A 21,307-nucleotide genomic window follows, 5' to 3' on the forward strand; every position below is an offset into this window, starting at 1 on the left:
GAGAACACGGAGAACACGGAGAACACGAGAACACGGAGAACACGGAGAACACGGAGAACACGGAGAACACGGAGAACACGAGAACACGAGAACGCGAGAACACGAGAACACGAGAACACTGAGAACACGGAGAACACGGAGAACACGAGAACACGAGAACACGAGAACACGAGAACACGGAGAACACGAGAACACGGAGAACACGGAGAACACGGAGAACACGAGAACACGGAAACACGGAGAACACGGAAAACACGAGAACACGGAGAACACGAGAACACGGAGAACACGAGAACACGGAGAACACGAGAACACGGAAACACGGAGAACACGGAGAACACGGAGAACACGAGAACACGAGAACATGGAGAACATGGAGAACACGAGAACACGGAGAACACGGAGAACACGACAACACGGAGAACACGGAGAACACGGAGAACACGGAGAACACGGAGAACACGAGAACACGAGAACACGAGAACACGGAGAACACGGAAAACACGAGAACACGGAGAACACAAGAACACGGAGAACACAAGAACACGGAGAACACGAGAACACGAGAACACGGAGAACACGGAGAACACGAGAACACGGAGAACACGGAGAACACGAGAACACGGAGAACACGGAGAACACGAGAACACGGAGAACACGGAGAACACGGAGAACACGGAGAACACGAGAACACGAGAACACGAGAACACGGAGAACACGGAGAACACGGAGAACACGAGAACACGAGAACACGGAGAACACGGAGAACACGGAGAACCCGAGAACACGGAGAACATGGAGAACACGAGAACACGGAGAGCACGGAGAACACGGAGAACATGGAGAACACGGAGAACACGGAGAACACGGAGAACACGAGAACACGGAGAACACGGAGAACACGAGAACACGAGAACACGGAGAACACAGAGAACACGGAGAACCCAAGAACATGGAGAACACGAGAACACGAGAACACGGAGAACACGGAGAACACGGAGAACACGGAGAACACGAGAACACGGAGAACACGGAGAACCCAAGAACATGGAGAACACGAGAACACGGAGAACACAAGAACACGGAGAACACGAGAACACGAGAACACGGAGAACACGGAGAACACGGAGAACACGAGAACACGGAAAACACGAGAACACGGAGAACACGAGAACACGGAAAACACGAGAACACGAGAACACGAGAACACGGAGAACACGGAGAACACGGAGAACACGAGAACACGGAGAGCACGGAGAACACGGAGAACATGGAGAACACGGAGAACACGGAGAACACGGAGAACACGAGAACACGGAGAACACGGAGAACACGAGAACACGAGAACACGGAGAACACAGAGAACACGGAGAACCCAAGAACATGGAGAACACGAGAACACGAGAACACGGAGAACACGGAGAACACGGAGAACACGGAGAACACGAGAACACGGAGAACACGGAGAACCCAAGAACATGGAGAACACGAGAACACGAGAACACGGAGAACACAGAGAACACGGAGAACCCAAGAACATGGAGAACACGAGAACACGAGAACACGAGAACACGAGAACATGAGAACACGGAGAACACGGAGAACACGGAGAACACGGAGAACCCAAGAACATGGAGAACACGAGAACACGAGAACACGGAGAACACGGAGAACAGGAGAACCCAAGAACATGGAGAACACGAGAACACGAGAACACGGAGAACACGAGAACACGAGAACACGGAGAACACGGAGAACAGGAGAACACGGAGAACACGAGAACACGAGAACACGGAGAACACGGAGAACACGGAGAACCCAAGAACATGGAGAACACGAGAACACGGAGAACACGGAGAACACGAGAACACGAGAACACGGAGAACACGGAGAACACAAGAACATGGAGAACACGAGAACACGAGAACACGGAGAACATCTGGAATCAGTGTCAGTTCATAAACGTTCTGTTTCTGTGGGAAAAGTGCTGCTTTTTGCCTGTCACCTCTCTGCACCTGTCACCTGCCTGCACCTGTCACCTGTCTGTAGCTGGAGGTGAAGGCCCCCAGATAGGCCACGATGCCGGCAGAGATGAGGACGTCTCCCGTCAGGTTCTGGTGGAGCTGTCCCAGGTTCAGAGCCGTCTCGCTCCAGCGCGTCTTCTCTCCGCCCAGGCCTCCAATCAGCTGCTCCGCCCGCTGCAGCTTCTGACTGCACACCTCCACCTGCAGAGACACAACACCACCGTCTCCAACATCACGCCTCCACCTGCAGAGACACAACACCACCGTCTCAAACATCACACCTCCACCGGCAGAGACACAACACCACCGTCGCCAACATCACACCTCCACCTGCAGAGACACAACACCACCGTCTCCAACATCACACCTCCACCTGCAGGGACACAACACCACCGTCTCAAACATCACACCTCCACCTGCAGAGACACAACACCACCGTCTCCAACATCACACCTCCACCTGCAGGGACACAACACCACCGTCTCCAACATCACACCTCCACCTGCAGGGACACAACACCACCGTCTCTAACATCACACCTCCACCTGCAGAGACACAACACAACCGTCTCCAACATCACACCTCCACCTGCAGAGACACAACACCACCGTCTCCAACATCACACCTCCACCTGCAGGGACACAACACCACCGTCTCAAACATCACACCTCCACCTGCAGAGACACAACACAACCGTCTCCAACATCACACCTCCACCTGCAGAGACACAACACCACCGTCTCTAACATCACACCTCCACCTGCAGAGACACAACACCACCGTCTCCAACATCACACCTCCACCTGCAGAGACACAACACAACCGTCTCCAACATCACACCTCCACCTGCAGAGACACAACACCACCGTCTCTAACATCACACCTCCACCTGCAGAGACACAACACAACCGTCTCCAACATCACACCTCCACCTGCAGAGACACAACACCACCGTCTCCAACATCACACCTCCACCTGCAGAGACACAACACCACCGTCTCTAACATCACACCTCCACCTGCAGAGACACAACACCACCGTCTCTAACATCACACCTCCACCTGCAGAGACACAACACCACCGTCTCTAACATCACACCTCCACCTGCAGAGACACAACACAACCGTCTCCAACATCACACCTCCACCTGCAGAGACACAACACAACCGTCTCTAACATCACACCTCCACCTGCAGAGACACAACACCACCGTCTCTAACATCACACCTCCACCTGCAGAGACACAACACAACCGTCTCCAACATCTAACCCACAAGACTCTGGCTGTAGTTGGTCAAAACCAGGAAGACTCTAGTTCTTCGTCACTTGTTTTCCTTCGACTGAGGAGCCTCAGGTTCAGGAGGAGCAGGTTTAGGTCCTGGTGGTGCAACACTGGACCAGCTCTATACTCTCCATCAGGTGCTCCAGGTTCATGGGAGTTTGCACAGTCACATGTGCTTTGTGGATCTGGAGAAGGCTTTCGACCGTGTCCCTCGGGGTGTCCTTTGGGGGCTGCTCCGGGAGTACGGGGTCCGGGGCCCTTTTCTCAGGGCTGTCCGGTCCCTGTCTGACAGGAGCAGGAGCTGTGTTCACTGCAGTGAGTCAGACCTGCTCCCAGTGCATGAGGGACTCCTCAGGGCTGCGCTTTGTCACTGGTTCTGTTCAAAGTTTTTATGAACAGAATTTCTAGGCACAGTCAGGGGTCGGAGGGTGTGGTCAGGGGTCGGAGGGTGTGGTCAGGGGTCGGAGGGTGTGGTCAGGGGTCGGAGGGTGTGGTCAGGGGTCAGAGGGTGTGGTCAGGGGTCGGAGGGTGTGGTCAGGGGTCGGAGGGTGTCCGGTTTGGGGACCACAGGATCTCATCTCTGCTGTTTGCAGACGATGTTGTCCTGAGGCTCCATCAAACCCGGACCTGCAGCTGCACTGGGACGAGAGAGAAGCGTCTGGGATGAGAATCAGCTCCAAATCCGAGGTCATGGTTCTCGACAGGAAAAAGGTGTCCTGCCCTCTCCAGGTGGGTGAGGGTCCTTGCCCTAAGTGGAGGAGTTCAAGTATCTCAGGGTCTTGATGGAGCGTGAGATCGACAGTTGGATCGGTGCAGCAGCTGCAGTGATGCAGTCGCTGCATCGACTGTTGTGGTGAAGGAGGAGCTGAGTCCAAAGACAAAGCTCTGGATTTACCGCTCACTCTACGTTCTGACCTCACCTATGGTCATGAGCTTTGGGTAATGACGTCCTCAGTCTCAATCTCGTCCTCAGTGTGGACTATAAGGAGGCTGGTTTCCTCTGTACCTGGTTCTCCAGCTCGGCCTTCTTCCTCTTGTTGTCCTCCAGCGTCTCCTGCAGTCTGCTCAGTTTGTCCTGCACGTCTTTGAGAGCGGCTCGTTTCTTCTGCAGTTCCTCCTTGGCCAATCGGAGCTCTCCCTCGGCCTGAGACAACTTCTGCTTCTTTGGTGCAACGACCTTTGCCACTCTGGAACAAACCATGAAACCATGAAACCATGAAACCATGTGAGCCACACTGAAATGCTCTTTATTCTGAATGTCCATACCAATAAAAAACAAGAGAGAACCAGGTGTAAAACAAGACAGAACCATGTGTGATACAGGACAGAACCAGGTGTAGAACAGGACAGAACCATGTGTAAGACAGGACAGAACCAGGTGTGGAACAGGACAGAACCAGGTGTGGAACAGGACAGAACCAGGTGTAAAACAGGACAGAATCATGTGTGATACAGGACAGAACCAGGTGTAAAACAGGACAGAACCAGGTGTGGTACAGGACAGAACCAGGTGTAAAACAGGACAGAACCATGTGTGATACAGGACAGAACCAGGTGTGATACAGGACAGAACCATGTGTAAAACAGGACAGAACCAGGTGTGGTACAGGACAGAACCAGGTGTGATACAGGACAGAACCAGGTGTGATACAGGACAGAACCATGTGTAAAACAGGACAGAACCAGGTGTAAAACAGGACAGAACCAGGTGTAAAACAGGACAGAACCAGGTGTGATACAGGACAGAACCAGGTGTAAAACAGGACAGAACCATGTGTGATACAGGACAGAACCAGGTGTGATACAGGACAGAACCATGTGTAAAACAGGACAGAACCATGTGTAAAACAGGACAGAACCAGGTGAGGTACAGGACAGAGCCAGGTGTAAACCAACACAGAACCAGGTGTAAAACAGGAGAGAACCAGGTGTAAAACAGGACAGAACCATGTGTAAAACAGGACAGAACCAGGTGTAAAAAAGGGACAGAACCATGTGTAAAACAGGACAGAACCAGGTGTAAAACAGGACAGAACCATGTGTAAAACAGCACAGAACCAGGTGTGTTACAGGACAGAACTATGTGTAAAACAGGACAGAACCATGTGTAAAACAGGACAGAACCAGGTGTAAAACAGGACAGAACCAGGTGTAAAAAGGACAGAACCAGGTGTGATACAGGACAGAACCAGGTGTAAAACAGGACAGAACCATGTGTAAAACGGGACAGAACCAGGTGTAAAACAGGACAGAACCAGGTGTGTTACAGGACAGAACTATGTGTAAAACAGGACAGAACCATGTGTAAAACAGGACAGAACCATGTGTGGTACAGGACAGAACCAGGTGTGTTACAGGACAGAACCATGTGTAAAACAGGACAAAACCATGTGTAAAACAGGACAGAACCATGTGTGGTACAGGACAGAACCAGGTGTAAAACAGGACAGAACCAGGTGTGGTACAGGACAGAACCAGGTGTAAAACAGGACAGAACCATGTGTGATACAGGACAGAACCAGGTGTGATACAGGACAGAACCATGTGTAAAACAGGACAGAACCAGGTGTGGTACAGGACAGAACCAGGTGTAAAACAGGACAGAACCATGTGTGATACAGGACAGAACCAGGTGTGATACAGGACAGAACCATGTGTAAAACAGGACAGAACCAGGTGTAAAACAGGACAGAACCATGTGTAAAACAAGACAGAACCAGGTGTAAAACAGGACAGAACCATGTGTAAAACAGGACAGACCCATGTGTGATACAGGACAGAACCAGGTGTAAAACAGGACAGAACCATGTGTAAAACAGGACAGACCCATGTGTGATACAGGACAGAACCAGGTGTAAAACAGGACAGAACCATGTGTGATACAGGACAGAACCAGGTGTGATACAGGACAGAACCATGTGTAAAACAGGACAGAACCATGTGTAAAACAGGACAGAACCAGGTGAGGTACAGGACAGAGCCAGGTGTAAACCAAGACAGAACCAGGTGTAAAACAGGAGAGAACCAGGTGTAAAACAGGACAGAACCAGGTGTAAAACAGGACAGAACCAGGTGTAAAACAGCACAGAACCAGGTGTGTTACAGGACAGAACTATGTGTAAACCAAGACAGAACCAGGTGTAAAACAGGACAGAACCAGGTGTAAAAAAGGACAGAACCAGGTGTGATACAGGACAGAACCAGGTGTAAAACAGGACAGAACCATGTGTAAAACGGGACAGAACCAGGTGTAAAACAGGACAGAACCATGTGTAAAACAGGACAGAACCATGTGTGGTACAGGACAGAACCAGGTGTGATACAGGACAGAACCATGTGTAAAACAGGACAGAACCATGTGTGATACAGGACAGAACCATGTGTAAAACAGGACAGAACCAGGTGTGGTACAGGACAGAACCAGGTGTGTTACAGGACAGAACCATGTGTAAAACAGGACAAAACCATGTGTAAAACAGGACAGAACCATGTGTGATACAGGACAGAACCAGGTGTAAAACAGGACAGAACCAGGTGTGGTACAGGACAGAACCAGGTGTAAAACAGGACAGAACCAGGTGTGGTACAGGACAGAACCAGGTGTAAAACAGGACAGAACCAGGTGTGATACAGGACAGAACCATGTGTAAAACAGGACAGAACCATGTGTGATACAGGACAGAACCAGGTGTGATACAGGACAGAACCATGTGTAAAGCAGGACAGAACCAGGTGTAAAACAGGACAGAACCATGTGTAAAACAGGACAGAACCATGTGTGAAACAGGACAGAACCATGTGTAAAACAGGACAGAACCAGGTGTAAAACAGGACAGAACCATGTGTAAAACAGGACAGAACCATGTGTGATACAGGACAGAACCAGGTATAAAACAGGACAGAACCATATGTAAAACAGGACAGAACCATGTGTGATACAGGACAGAACCAGGTGTGATACAGGACAGAACCATGTGTAAAACAGGACAGAACCATGTGTAAAACAGGACAGAACCATGTGTAAAACAGGACAGAACCAGGTGTAAAACAGGACAGAACCATGTGTAAAACAGGACAGAACCATGTGTGAAACAGGACAGAACCATGTGTAAAACAGGACAGAACCAGGTGTAAAACAGGACAGAACCATGTGTGATACAGGACAGAACCAGGTATAAAACAGGACAGAACCATGTGTAAAACAGGACAGAACCATGTGTGATACAGGACAGAACCAGGTGTGATACAGGACAGAACCATGTGTAAAACAGGACAGAACCAGGTGTAAAACAGGACAGAACCATGTGTAAAACAAGACAGAACCAGGTGTAAAACAGGACAGAACCATGTGTAAAACAGGACAGACCCATGTGTGATACAGGACAGAACCAGGTGTAAAACAGGACAGAACCAGGTGTAAAACAGGACAGAACCATGTGTAAAACAGCACAGAACCAGGTGTGATACAGGACAGAACCAGGTGTAAAACAGGACAGAACCATGTGTAAAACGGGACAGAACCAGGTGTAAAACAGGACAGAACCAGGTGTGTTACAGGACAGAACTATGTGTAAAACAGGACAGAACCATGTGTAAAACAGGACAGAACCATGTGTGGTACAGGACAGAACCAGGTGTGTTACAGGACAGAACCATGTGTAAAACAGGACAAAACCATGTGTAAAACAGGACAGAACCATGTGTGGTACAGGACAGAACCAGGTGTAAAACAGGACAGAACCAGGTGTGGTACAGGACAGAACCAGGTGTAAAACAGGACAGAACCATGTGTGATACAGGACAGAACCAGGTGTGATACAGGACAGAACCATGTGTAAAACAGGACAGAACCAGGTGTAAAACAGGACAGAACCAGGTGTAAAACAAGACAGAACCAGGTGTAAAACAGGACAGAACCATGTGTAAAACAGGACAGACCCATGTGTGATACAGGACAGAACCAGGTGTAAAACAGGACAGAACCATGTGTGATACAGGACAGAACCAGGTGTGATACAGGACAGAACCATGTGTAAAACAGGACAGAACCAGGTGTAAAACAGGACAGAACCATGTGTAAAACAAGACAGAACCAGGTGTAAAACAGGACAGAACCATGTGTAAAACAGGACAGACCCATGTGTGATACAGGACAGAACCAGGTGTGATACAGGACAGAGCCAGGTGTAAAACAGGACAGAACCATGTGTAAAACAGGACAGAACCATGTGTAAAACAGGACAGAACCAGGTGAGGTACAGGACAGAGCCAGGTGTAAACCAAGACAGAACCAGGTGTAAAACAGGAGAGAACCAGGTGTAAAACAGGACAGAACCAGGTGTAAAACAGGACAGAACCAGGTGTAAAACAGCACAGAACCAGGTGTGGTACAGGACAGAACCAGGTGTAAAACAGGACAGAACCATGTGTGATACAGGACAGAACCAGGTGTGATACAGGACAGAACCATGTGTAAAACAGGACAGAACCAGGTGTAAAACAGGACAGAACCATGTGTAAAACAGGACAGAACCAGGTGTAAAACAGGACAGAACCATGTGTAAAACAGGACAGAACCAGGTGTGGTACAGGACAGAACCAGGTGTAAAACAGGACAGAACCATGTGTAAAACAGGAGAGAACCAGGTGTAAAACAGGACAGAACCAGGTGTAAAACAGGACAGAACCATGTGTAAAACAGGACAGAACCAGGTGTGGTACAGGACAGAACCAGGTGTAAAACAGGACAGAACCATGTGTGATACAGGACAGAACCAGGTGTGATACAGGACAGAACCATGTGTAAAACAGGACAGAACCAGGTGTAAAACAGGACAGAACCATGTGTAAAACAAGACAGAACCAGGTGTAAAACAGGACAGAACCATGTGTAAAACAGGACAGACCCATGTGTGATACAGGACAGAACCAGGTGTAAAACAGGACAGAACCATGTGTGATACAGGACAGAACCAGGTGTGATACAGGACAGAGCCAGGTGTAAAACAGGACAGAACCATGTGTAAAACAGGACAGAACCATGTGTAAAACAGGACAGAACCAGGTGAGGTACAGGACAGAGCCAGGTGTAAACCAAGACAGAACCAGGTGTAAAACAGGAGAGAACCAGGTGTAAAACAGGACAGAACCAGGTGTAAAACAGGACAGAACCAGGTGTAAAACAGCACAGAACCAGGTGTGTTACAGGACAGAACTATGTGTAAACCAAGACAGAACCAGGTGTAAAACAGGACAGAACCAGGTGTAAAAAAGGACAGAACCAGGTGTGATACAGGACAGAACCAGGTGTAAAACAGGACAGAACCATGTGTAAAACAGGACAGAACCATGTGTGGTACAGGACAGAACCAGGTGTGATACAGGACAGAACCATGTGTAAAACAGGACAAAACCATGTGTAAAACAGGACAGAACCATGTGTGATACAGGACAGAACCATGTGTAAAACAGGACAGAACCAGGTGTGGTACAGGACAGAACCAGGTGTGTTACAGGACAGAACCATGTGTAAAACAGGACAAAACCATGTGTAAAACAGGACAGAACCATGTGTGATACAGGACAGAACCAGGTGTAAAACAGGACAGAACCAGGTGTGGTACAGGACAGAACCAGGTGTAAAACAGGACAGAACCAGGTGTGATACAGGACAGAACCAGGTGTAAAACAGGACAGAACCAGGTGTGGTACAGGACAGAACCAGGTGTAAAACAGGACAGAACCATGTGTAAAGCAGGACAGAACCAGGTGTAAAACAGGACAGAACCATGTGTAAAACAGGACAGAACCAGGTGTAAAACAGGACAGAACCATGTGTAAAACAGGACAGAACCAGGTGTAAAACAGGACAGAACCATGTGTAAAACAGGACAGAACCATGTGTGACACAGGACAGAACCAGGTATAAAACAGGACAGAACCATGTGCACTCACGTGTCGTACTTGTCCATGGCGCAGACCCACTTGCAGAGACCTTCTGCTGCCGTTGAGGCCGTCCGGATCTTCTCCGGGACAAAGTCTTGGTTGGTGATGTACTTGCTTCTGATGACGGTCATGAACTGCGGGGGGATGTTGTCCTTGTCGTACTCGTGCAGACTCTGGAGGAACTTCATGTCTCCCAGCAGCTTTTTGGCCGGGCCCCAGAAGTCCTCCACCTTCTTGCCGGATCCAGATGGGTCCGGGATCCGGTCCGGTTTGATCCCCTTCAGGATGCAGATGGCTTCCATCACCAGCTTCACCGCAGGAGGAGGACTCTTCATGGACTTCACCACCGTGACGTCCTACAGCACAAACACAGGGTCACATGGTCCATTCCACGGTCACATGGTCCATTCCACCAGCTGGGATCAGACACTACTCACACCAGACGAGACACGGAACGAGAAAAGACTTTAAAGAACTTCTTTTTGTCCAGAGGTGGAACTCAAAGCAAAAAGAATCTCACATCTCCACGTGTCGGCCATCTTGAATCAGCACCTTCATCCAGACACACGCTCGTACCTGATTGGTCAGCGTGTTGAGCGCGGCCAGCGCAGACTCCAGGATGGGCGTGGCTTCTGCGAGATCTGCGTCGCACTCGTCTGTGATGGCTTTGGCCGCCATGGCCTGCTCGTTGGCCATGGCCTCGTCCACCTTCACCACCTTCTCCGTCTTGGCCACCTCCACTGACTCTCGCTCCATCACCACCATCAGCTCATCCACCTCTTTACTGGCCACGCGGAGCTGAGGCTGTAGCGCCTCCAGCTCCACCTGCATGGAAGCCACCTGAGATGAGGCCGAGTCCAGCTTCTCCAGGCCCACCTGGTACCGCCGCTTCATGGTCATCACAGCACTGGAGAAGAGGAGAGGACCATGTGTAAGACAGGACAGAACCATGTTTAAGACATGACAGAACCATGTGTAAGACAGATCAGAACCATGTGTAAGACAAGACAGAACCATGTGTAAGACAGGACAGAACCATGTTTAAGACATGACAGAACCATGTGTAAGACAGATCAGAACCATGTGTAAGACAAGACAGAACCATGTTTAAGACAGGACAGAACCATGTGTAAGACAGGACAGAACCATGTGTAAGACAGGACAGAACCATGTTTAAGACATGACAGAACCATGTTTAAGACAGGACAGAACCATGTGTAAGACAGATCAGAACCATGTTTAAGACAGGCCAGAACCATGTGTAAGACAAGACAGAACCATGTGTAAGACAGGACAGAACCATGTGTAAGACAGGACAGAACCATGTTTAAGACAGGACAGAACCATGTGTAAGACAGGCCAGTAAGACAGGACAGAACCATGTGTAAGACAGGACAGAACCATGTGTAAGACAGGACAGAACCATGTGTAAGACAGATCAGAACCATGTTTAAGACAGGCCAGAACCATGTGTAAGACAGGACAGTAAGACAGGACAGAACCATGTGTAAGACAGGACAGAACCATGTGTAAGACAGGACAGAACCATGTTTAAGACAGGCCAGAACCATGTGTAAGACAGGACAGAACCATGTTTAAGACAGGACAGAACCATGTGTAAGACAGGCCAGAACCATGTGTAAGACAGGACAGAACCATGTTTAATACAGGACAGAACCATGTGTAAGACAGGACAGAACCATGTGTAAGACAGGACAGAACCATGTATAAGACAGGACAGAACCATGTGTAAGACAGGACAGAACCATGTTTAAGACAGGACAGAACCATGTGTCCTGCTTTAGTCCTGCTTTAGTCCTGGTTTAGTCCTGCTTTAGTCCTGCTTTAGACCTGCCTCGGTCCTGCCTCGGTCCTGCCTCGGTCCTGCCTCGGTCCTGCCTCGGTGTGACTCACGCTCTCTTGGTCTGGAGCAGGGCCTTGAAGGTGGAGATGAGCTCCAGGAAGGAGGTGGGGGTGACGTAGTTGTGTCTCTGCAGCTCTGAGAGGAAGCGCTGGGACAGCTGGATGGTGGACGTGTGGAAGTGTTTGCACATGTGGATACAGCCGGCTCTGGACTCCTCCCACATGTCCACGTCCCCCAGGAACCGACTGGCCACAGCCTGAAGAGCGTCCTCGGGCCAGCTCTAGGACACAAAGTGAGCGGGTCAAACAAAGTGAGCGGGTCAAACAAAGTGAGCGGGTCAAACAAAGTGAGCGGGTCAAACAAAGTGAGCGGGTCAAACAAAGTGAGCGGGTCAAACAAAGTGAGCGGGTCAAACAAAGTGACCGGGTCAAACAAAGTGACCGGGTCAAACAAAGTGAGCGGGTCAAATAAAGCTCGAGGCAGAACAACAGTGTCCCAGCAGTGAGAGCGTGAAAAGGCCCCGTTGTCCCAGAACCTGTTCCCATCCGCCTCTTTGGCCCTGGTCACACTGGTCCTGGTCCTGTTTCTGGTCCTGTTTCTGGTCCTGTTTCTGGTCCTGGTTCTGGTTCTGGTCCTGTTTCTGTTTCTGTTTCTGGTCCTGTTTCTGGTCCTGTTTCTGGTCCTGGTCCTGTTTCTGGTCCTGGTCCTTTTTTTCTGATCCTGTTTCTGGTCCTGTTCCTGGTCCTGTTTCTGGTCCTGTTTCTGGTCCTGGTCCTGGTCCTGGTTCTGGTTCTGGTCCTGTTTCTGTTTCTGTTTCTGTTTCTGGTCCTGTTTCTGGTCCTGTTTCTGGTCCTGTTCCTGGTCCTGTTTCTGGTCCTGTTTCTGGTCCTGGTTCTGGTTCTGGTCCTGTGCCTGGTCCTGTTTCTGGTCCTGGTCCTGGTTCTGGTTCTGGTCCTGTTTCTGTTTCTGGTCCTGTTTCTGGTCCTGTTTCTGGTCCTGTTCCTGGTCCTGTTTCTGGTCCTGTTTCTGGTCCTGGTCCTGGTTCTGGTTCTGGTCCTGTTTCTGGTCCTGTTTCTGGTCCTGTTTCTGGTCCTGGTTCTGGTTCTGGTTCTGGTCCTGTTTCTGGTCCTGGTCCTGGTTCTGGTCCTGGTCCTGTTTCTGTTTCTGTTTCTGGTCCTGTTTCTGGTCCTGGTTCTGGTTCTGGTTCTGGTTCTGGTCCTGTTTCTGTTTCTGTTTCTGGTCCTGTTTCTGGTCCTGGTTCTGGTCCTGGTTCTGGTCCTGTACCTGGTCCTGTTTCTGGTCCTGGTTCTGGTCCTGGTTCTGGTCCTGTACCTGGAACCAGTCGATGGTGCAGCAGTTGATGAGGGCGGGGAACCTCCTGAGCCGCTCCCTGAAGGCGTCGCCGATGGGGCTCATGGCCAGCACCACGTGGAGCTGCGTCCTGCACCGCCGCACGAACATGTTGAAGAGCGAGAGAGCGCTGCCGTCCCTCTGCTCCTCCCTCTGCTCCTCCCTCTGCTCCTCCCTCTGTCGCTCCAACACTCGCATCTGCTCACAGATCTGCTGCTTCTCGTCCGCCGCGAACAAGTCGGGCACCTGCGGCACAAGGTCACACCAAGGTCAAAGGAGGCGCTGGCGGTCGAAGGAGGCGCATTGTTGGAACGAGGCGATGAGGCGTTGGAAGGAGGCGGCGGCGGTCTCACCTCTCCCGTGTTCAGCAGGTTCCCGATGTCTTCCAGGAAAGACTCCATTTTGATCTGAGCGTCGGTGAAGAGGAAGACGCCGTGGGCTTCTCCCTGAGTGGACCTCCTCATGAAGGTCTTCAGGTCGTCTCTCCACTCGGACACGCCGTACGTCTTTGAGATCTCCACCTGGAACATGGAACATCTGGACATGAGAAGATCATTTACAGCAGGATCTGACATCAAAACACGAGCAGGACCATCTGCAGATGTTGTGGACCATCTGCAGATGTTGAGGACCATCTGCAGATGTTGAGGACCATCTGCAGATGTTGAGGACCATCTGCAGATGTTGAGGACCATCTGCAGATGTTGAGGACCATCTGCAGATGTTGTGGAGCATCTCCAGATGTTGAGGACCATCTGCAGATGTTGTGGAGCATCTCCAGATGTTGAGGACCATCTGCAGATGTTGAGGACCATCTGCAGATGTTGTGGAGTATCTGCAGATGTTGTGGAGCATCTCCAGATGTTGAGGACCATCTGCAGATGGTCCTCAACATCTGCAGATGGTCCTCAACATCTGGAGATGCTGTGGACCATCTGCAGATGTTGTGATATGGACTTTGAGACTGAAATGATCAGGAAAACTGAAATATTTCTTATGACAAGGTAATTCTGCAGATCTGAGCGAGGAACATTAAAGGAACATGTGACTTTGGTCTGATTTGAGGTGATATTCAGATGATTGACGTGTCATGAAAAGTACTCAACTAAAAACAATAATCACATCTGGACAAAAACAGACACAAACTAAACAATGTCAAATGTAATAAATGTGATTCATTCTTAATGTTCTCGGTGTATTTGGTGTCAGAAGGTTCCAGCTCGGATCTTCACCTGGAAGAGCTCCGCCTCCGCCATGTGCGCGGCCAATCGCGTGAGGGACTGACGGCTGCTCCCGCCCACGCCCACCAGCAGGGCGTGGCCGCCGGGCTGGTGGAGGAGGCGTGATATGCGGCACACGTGTTCGATGGCGAAGCGGAACAGCACCAGGTCCATGGGCGTGGTGCTGATGGTGTTGTACTGGTCCAGATGCCCTTCCACCACCACCCGCAGCTGCTCCGGGTCCAACACCTCGCCGTAGTGTCGCTCGCCTCCTTTCGGGTGGAGGAGGTGGCAGAACATGAGGCTGCGCAGGTCGTCCACCGTCACCACGCCGTCCTGGTCCTGGTCCAGATGGTGGAACAGAAGGTGGAGGTCGACCTTCAGGTGAGACCTCAGAACCGTCTGGAGGAGAGACACCACCCACGAGCGATCGCCGTCCTGCACCAGCCGGTCGTAGTAAACACGCATCACCTGAACGACGGAGGAGACGTTACACCACCCGCAGAGGAGACTTTACACCACCCACAGAGGAGACTTTACACCACCCGCAGAGGAGTCTTTACACCACCCGCAAAGGAGACTTTACACCACCCACAGAGGAGACGTTACACCAGCCGCAAAGGAGACTTTACACCACCCGCAGAGGAGACGTTACACCACCCGCAGTGGAGACTTTACACCACCCACAGAGGAGACGTTACACCAGCCGCAAAGGAGACTTTACACCACCCCCAGAGGAGACTTCACACCACCCGCAGAGGAGACGTTACACCACCCGCAGAGGAGACATTACACCACCCACAGAGGAGACGTTACACCAGCCGCAGAGGAGACTTTACACCACCCGCAGAGGAGACTTTACACCACCCGCAGAGGAGACTTTACACCAGTCGCAGAGGAGACTTTACACCACCCGCAGAGGAGACTTTACACCACCCGCAGAGGAGACGTTACACCACCCGCAGAGGAGACTTTACACCACCCGCAGAGGAGACTTTACACCACCCGCAGAGGAGACTTTACACCACCCGCAGAGGAGACGTTACACCACCCGCAGAGGAGACTTTACACCACCCGCAGAGGAGACTTTACACCACCCGCAGAGGAGACGTTACACCAGTCGCAGAGGAGACTTTACACCACCCGCAGAGGAGACTTTACACCACCCGCAGAGGAGACGTTACACCACCCGCAGAGGAGACTTTACACCACCCGCAGAGGAGACGTTACACCACCCGCAGAGGAGACTTTACACCACCCGTAGAGGAGACTTTGCACCACCCACAGAGGAGACTTTACACCACCCGCAGAGGAAAACTACAGCTCCATAGAGTTACACCACCTGCAGAGGAAGCAGCTCCACCCCGCACTGACCTCGTGCACCCAAAGGCGTTTGATGGCCGCTGGCTCGGTGGTGGTGTCGGGCCTGGACAGACAGACGCCCTGCACCACCCGAGACACGTCCCTCAGGTTGAAGAGATAGTGGGATTTGGCTGGAGTGGGCAGAAGGTTCTTGGTGGCTTCATGGTAAACGCACATGGTGCTGTGGACCAGGGGAGACTTGAGCGCCCAGAACTCCTCAGAGAAAGAGAACCTGGTGGAGGAAAGAAGGTCACATGAGCCGATGGTCACAAGAGCCGATGGTCACATGAGCCGATGGTCACATGAGCTGATGGTCACAAGAGCCGATGGTCACATGAGCCGATGGTCACATGAGCTGATGGTCACATGAGCCGATGGTCACATGAGCCGATGGTCACATGAGCTGATGGTCACAAGAGCCGATGGTCACATGAGCTGGTCACATGAGCTGATGGTCACATGAGCCGATGGTCACACATGAGCCGATGGTCACAAGAGCCGATGGTCACACATGAGCCGATGGTCACAAGAGCTGATGGTCACATGAGCTGATGGTCACATGAGCCGATGGTCACATGAGCTGATGGTCACAAGAGCCGATGGTCACATGAGCTGATGGTCACATGAGCCGATGGTCACGAGGACAGAGGAGAGTAATGACCGTGTGGAGAAGTGCCAGTGGACGATGGTGGAGAAGATGGTGTACATGGTTCTGTCGTCGAAGTCATTGATGGCGATGGTGTTGAAGTGACGTAGGAAACGTGGGGTGACGGGGTTACGACCTCCACCTGAAACACAGCAACACAGTTTGTGCTTCACTCTCAGTGTTTAAGCATTTACCCTGTGATCAGAGAGTTCTCAGTGTGTTTGAGGTTCACGTGCGAACAGTGGACCCCCTCGGACCCCCTCGGACCCCCTCGGACCCCCTCGGACCCTCTCGGACCCCCTCGGACCCCCTCGGACCCTCTCGGACCCTCTCTGACCCCCTCTGACCCTCTCTGACCCTCTCGGACCCCCTCTGACCCTCTCGGACCCCCTCGGACCCCCTCGGACCCCCTCGGACCCTCTCGGACCCTCTCGGACCCTCTCGGACACCCTCTGACCCTCTCTGACCCCCTCTGACCCTCTCTGACCCCCTCTGACCCTCTCGGACCCTCTCGGACCCCCTCTGACCCTCTCGGACCCTCTCGGACCCCCTCGGACCCCCTCGGACCCTCTCGGACCCTCTCGGACCCCCTCGGACCCCCTCGGACCCTCTCGGACCCTCTCGGATGCTCTCGGACCCTCTCGGACCCCCTCTGACCCTCTCGGACCCCCTCGGACCCTCTCGGACCCTCTCGGATGCTCTCGGACCCTCTCGGACCCCCTCTGACCCTCTCGGACCCTCTCGTACCCGGCGGCCCCATGGCACAGATGAGCTGGACGTCCTTCAGCTGGACCATGGAGCAGTCCTTCAGGTCGTACCAGTTGCCGTGGTCTAAACTCTGCCTGAGCAGCTCCACCGGAGGCTGAGCTCCGTACTCTTCTCTGGTCGGCATGTTCACGTCGTCCACGAACACCACCTGGAGAGCACGGTGAACGTTCAGTGAGGAGGAGCTTCACGAGGAGCTTCACGAGGAGCTTCACCAGGAGCTTCATGAGGAGCCTCATGAGGAGCTTCATGAGGAGCTTCACGAGGAGCTTCATGAGGAGCTTCATGAGGAGCTTCATGAGGTGCTTCATGAGGAGCGTCATGAGGAGCTTCACGAGGAGCTTCATGAGGTGCTTCATGAGGAGCGTCATGAGGAGCTTCACGAGGAGCTTCATGAGGAGCTTCATGAGCAGCTTCATGAGGAGCGTCATGAGGAGCGTCATGAGGAGCTTCACGAGGAGCTTCATGAGGAGCTTCATGAGCAGCTTCACGAGGAGCGTCATGAGCAGCTTCACGAGGAGCTTCATGAGGAGCTTCACGAGGAGCTTCATGAGGAGCTTCATGAGGAGCTTCATGAGGAGCTTCATGAGCAGCTTCATGAGGAGCTTCATGAGGAGCCTCATGAGGAGCTTCGTGAGGAGCTTCACGAGGAGCTTCACGAGGAGCGTCATGAGGAGCTTCACGAGGAGCTTCACGAGGAGCTTCACCAGGAGCTTCATGAGCAGCTTCACGAGGAGCTTCATGAGCAGCTTCATGAGGAGCTTCATGAGCAGCTTCACGAGGAGCTTCATGAGGAGCTTCATGAGGAGCTTCACGAGGAGCTTCATGAGGAGCTTCATGAATAGCTTCATGAGGAGCTTCATGAGGAGCTTCATGAGGAGCTTCACGAGGAGCTTCATGAGCAGCTTCATGAGGTGCTTCATGAGGACTTTCATGAGGAGCTTCATGAGGAGCTTCATGAGGAGCTTCATGAGCAGCTTCATGAGGAGCTTCATGAGCAGCTTCACGAGGAGCTTCACGAGGAGCTTCATGAGGAGCTTCATGAGCAGCTTCATGAGGAGCTTCATGAGCAGCTTCATAAGCAGCTTCATGAGGAGCTTCACGAGGAGCTTCATGAGGAGCTTCATGAGCAGCTTCATGAGCAGCTTCATGAGGAGCTTCATGAGGAGCTTTTCGAGGAGCTTCACGAGGAGCTACATGAGCAGCTTCATGAGGAGCTTCATGAGCAGCTTCATGAGGAGCTTCATGAGCAGCTTCATGAGGAGCTTCATGAGGAGCTTCACAAGGAGCTTCATGAGCAGCTTCATGAGGAGCTTCACGAGGAGCTTCACGAGGAGCTTCATGAGGAGCTTCATGAGGAGCTTCACGAGGAGCTTCATGAGGAGCTTCATGAGGAGCTTCACGAGGAGCTTCACGAGGAGCTTCATGAGGAGCTTCATGAGGAGCTTCACGAGGAGCTTCATGAGGAGCTTCATGAGGAGCTTCATGAGGAGCTTCACGAGGAGCTTCACGAGGAGCGTCATGAGGAGCTTCACGAGGAGCTTCATGAGGAGCTTCACGAGGAGCTTCATGAGGAGCTTCATGAGCAGCTTCACGAGGAGCTTCATGAGGAGCTTCACGAGGAGCTTCATGAGGAGCTTCATGTTTGGAAGAGGGTGCAGTACCATCTTCTTGCCAGGCGGGGGCCCGAACACTCCTTTGCGGCGTTTGTCCAGCTTTGACATGATGATGTTCTGAGTCTGAGACGCTGAAGTTTGAGCTGAGAAGTTTATGAGGAGCGGAGTGAAGACGTCCTTCTGCAGCTTCAGCAGGAAGTCCTGAAGACACAAGACACAAGACACCAGCACTGTCACTGTACGAGCTGAAGATCTGTGAGACCATCAAGCAGGACCAGGGGTAGATCCAGAGAGGTCCTGAAGAACATGTGCTTTACACCTGGTACACATCTGGTTGACACATGGTTCAGACCTGGTCCACACCTGGTTCACACCTGGTTTATACGTGGTCCACACCTGGTTCAGACCTGGTCCACACCTGGTTCACACCTGGTTTATACATGATCCACACCTGGTTCAGACCCGGTCCAAACCTGGTCCACACCTGGTTCACACGTGGTCCACACCTGGTTCAGACCTGGTCCACACCTGGTTCACACCTAGTTCAGACCTGGTTCAGACCTGGTCAACACCTGGTCCACACCTGGTCCACACCTGGTCCACACCTGGTCCACACCTGGTTCAGACCTGGTTCACACCTGGTCCACACCTGGACCACACCTGGTCCACACCTGGTTCAGACCTGGTTCAGACCTGGTCCACACCTGGTCCACACCTGGTTTACACGTGGTCCACACCTGGTTCAGACCCGGTCCACACCTGGTCCACACCTGGTTCACACGTGGTCCACACCTGATTCACACCTGGTTCACACCTGGTTCAGACCTGGTTCAGACCTGGTTCAGACCTGGTCAACACCTGGTCAACACCTGGTCCACACCTGGTTCACACGTGGTCCACACCTGGTTCACACCTGGTTCAGAACTGGTTCAGACCTGGTCCACACCTGGTCCACACCTGGTCCTCACCTGGTTCACACCTGGTTCAGACCTGGTCCACACCTGGTCCACACCTGGTCCACACCTGGTTAACACCTGGTTCAGACCTGGTTCAGACCTGGTCCACACCTGGTTAACACCTGGTTCACACCTGGTCCACACCTGGTTCAGACCTGGTCCACACCTGGTCCACACCTGGTCCACACCTGGTTCAGACCTGGTCCACACCTGGTCCACACCTGGTCCACACCTGGTCCACACCTGGTCCACACTCACAGTGATGTAGAGGCTCTTGCCGGTGCCCGTGGGCCCGATGACCATGGTGTGTTTCTGGTGTGACACCAGCAGCTGCATCAGGGTCATGAGTCTGACCGTGTCCTCCGTCTGGACGATGATGTCATGGAACTGGGCGTCTTTGTGAATGGGCGGGGCATAATTGAGCTGGTCAGTCCAGAGCTGCCACCGCCCGGCGCCCTGGACACAGTGAGGGTCAGAGAGCGTGAGGTCAGAGAGCATGAGGTCAGAGAGCGTGAGGTCAGAGAGTGTGAGGTCAGAGAGCGTGAGGTCAGAGAGCGTGAGGTCAGAGAGCATGAGGTCAGAGAGTGTGAGGTCAGAGAGCGTGAGGTCAGAGAGTGTGAGGTCAGAGAGCGTGAGGTCAGAGAGCACGAGGTCAGAGAGTGTGAGGTCAGAGAGCACGAGGTCAGAGAGCGTGAGGTCAGAGAGCGTGAGGTCAGAGACGATTAGGTCAGAGAGCGTGAGGTCAGAGAGTGTGAGGTCAGAGAGCGTGAGGTCAGAGAGTGTGAGGTCAGAGAGCATGAGGTCAGAGAGTGTGAGGTCAGAGAGCGTGAGGTCAGAGAGTGTGAGGTCAGAGAGCATGAGGTCAGAGAGTGTGAGGTCAGAGAGCGTGAGGTCAGAGAGCACGAGGTCAGAGAGCACGAGGTCAGAGAGCGTGAGGTCAGAGAGCGTGAGGTCAGAGACGATTAGGTCAGAGAGCGTGAGGTCAGAGAGTGTGAGGTCAGAGAGTCAGGTCAGAGAGCGTGAGGTCAGAGAGTGAGGTCAGAGAGAGTGAGGTCAGAGAACGTGAGGTCAGAGAGCGTGAGGTCAGAGAGTGTGAGGTCAGAGAGCGTGAGGTCAGAGAGTGTGAGGTCAGAGAGCACGAGGTCAGAGAGCGTGAGGTCAGAGAGCGTGAGGTCAGAGACGATTAGGTCAGAGAGCGTGAGGTCAGAGAGTGTGAGGTCAGAGAGTCAGGTCAGAGAGCGTGAGGTCAGAGAGTGAGGTCAGAGAGAGTGAGGTCA

General features: G+C 52.3%; 1 protein-coding gene across 1 annotated transcript in view; it reads right to left on the minus strand.

The window, feature by feature from the left end:
- The window catches only part of dnah7 (dynein, axonemal, heavy chain 7), a 199,295-nt gene that overhangs the window by 95,629 nt on the left and 82,359 nt on the right, over nucleotides 1-21,307 (minus strand). Inside the window, exons 32-44 of the mRNA XM_072443992.1 lie at nucleotides 20,289-20,486; nucleotides 19,123-19,275; nucleotides 17,441-17,609; nucleotides 16,709-16,835; nucleotides 16,060-16,279; nucleotides 14,698-15,156; nucleotides 13,819-13,986; nucleotides 13,448-13,711; nucleotides 12,166-12,395; nucleotides 10,828-11,158; nucleotides 10,261-10,607; nucleotides 4,313-4,493; nucleotides 2,040-2,225 (exon numbers count right to left, since the gene is read on the minus strand). Coding sequence (XP_072300093.1) covers nucleotides 2,040-2,225; nucleotides 4,313-4,493; nucleotides 10,261-10,607; nucleotides 10,828-11,158; nucleotides 12,166-12,395; nucleotides 13,448-13,711; nucleotides 13,819-13,986; nucleotides 14,698-15,156; nucleotides 16,060-16,279; nucleotides 16,709-16,835; nucleotides 17,441-17,609; nucleotides 19,123-19,275; nucleotides 20,289-20,486 — 3,033 coding nt within the window. The remainder of the gene's footprint in view (nucleotides 1-2,039; nucleotides 2,226-4,312; nucleotides 4,494-10,260; nucleotides 10,608-10,827; nucleotides 11,159-12,165; nucleotides 12,396-13,447; nucleotides 13,712-13,818; nucleotides 13,987-14,697; nucleotides 15,157-16,059; nucleotides 16,280-16,708; nucleotides 16,836-17,440; nucleotides 17,610-19,122; nucleotides 19,276-20,288; nucleotides 20,487-21,307) is intronic.

This window comes from Eucyclogobius newberryi, unplaced genomic scaffold (assembly GCF_026437365.1).
Source record: "Eucyclogobius newberryi isolate DKJ021-1_F unplaced genomic scaffold, fEucNew1.0.hap1 SCAF_14, whole genome shotgun sequence".
Lineage (NCBI taxonomy): Eukaryota > Metazoa > Chordata > Actinopteri > Gobiiformes > Gobiidae > Eucyclogobius > Eucyclogobius newberryi.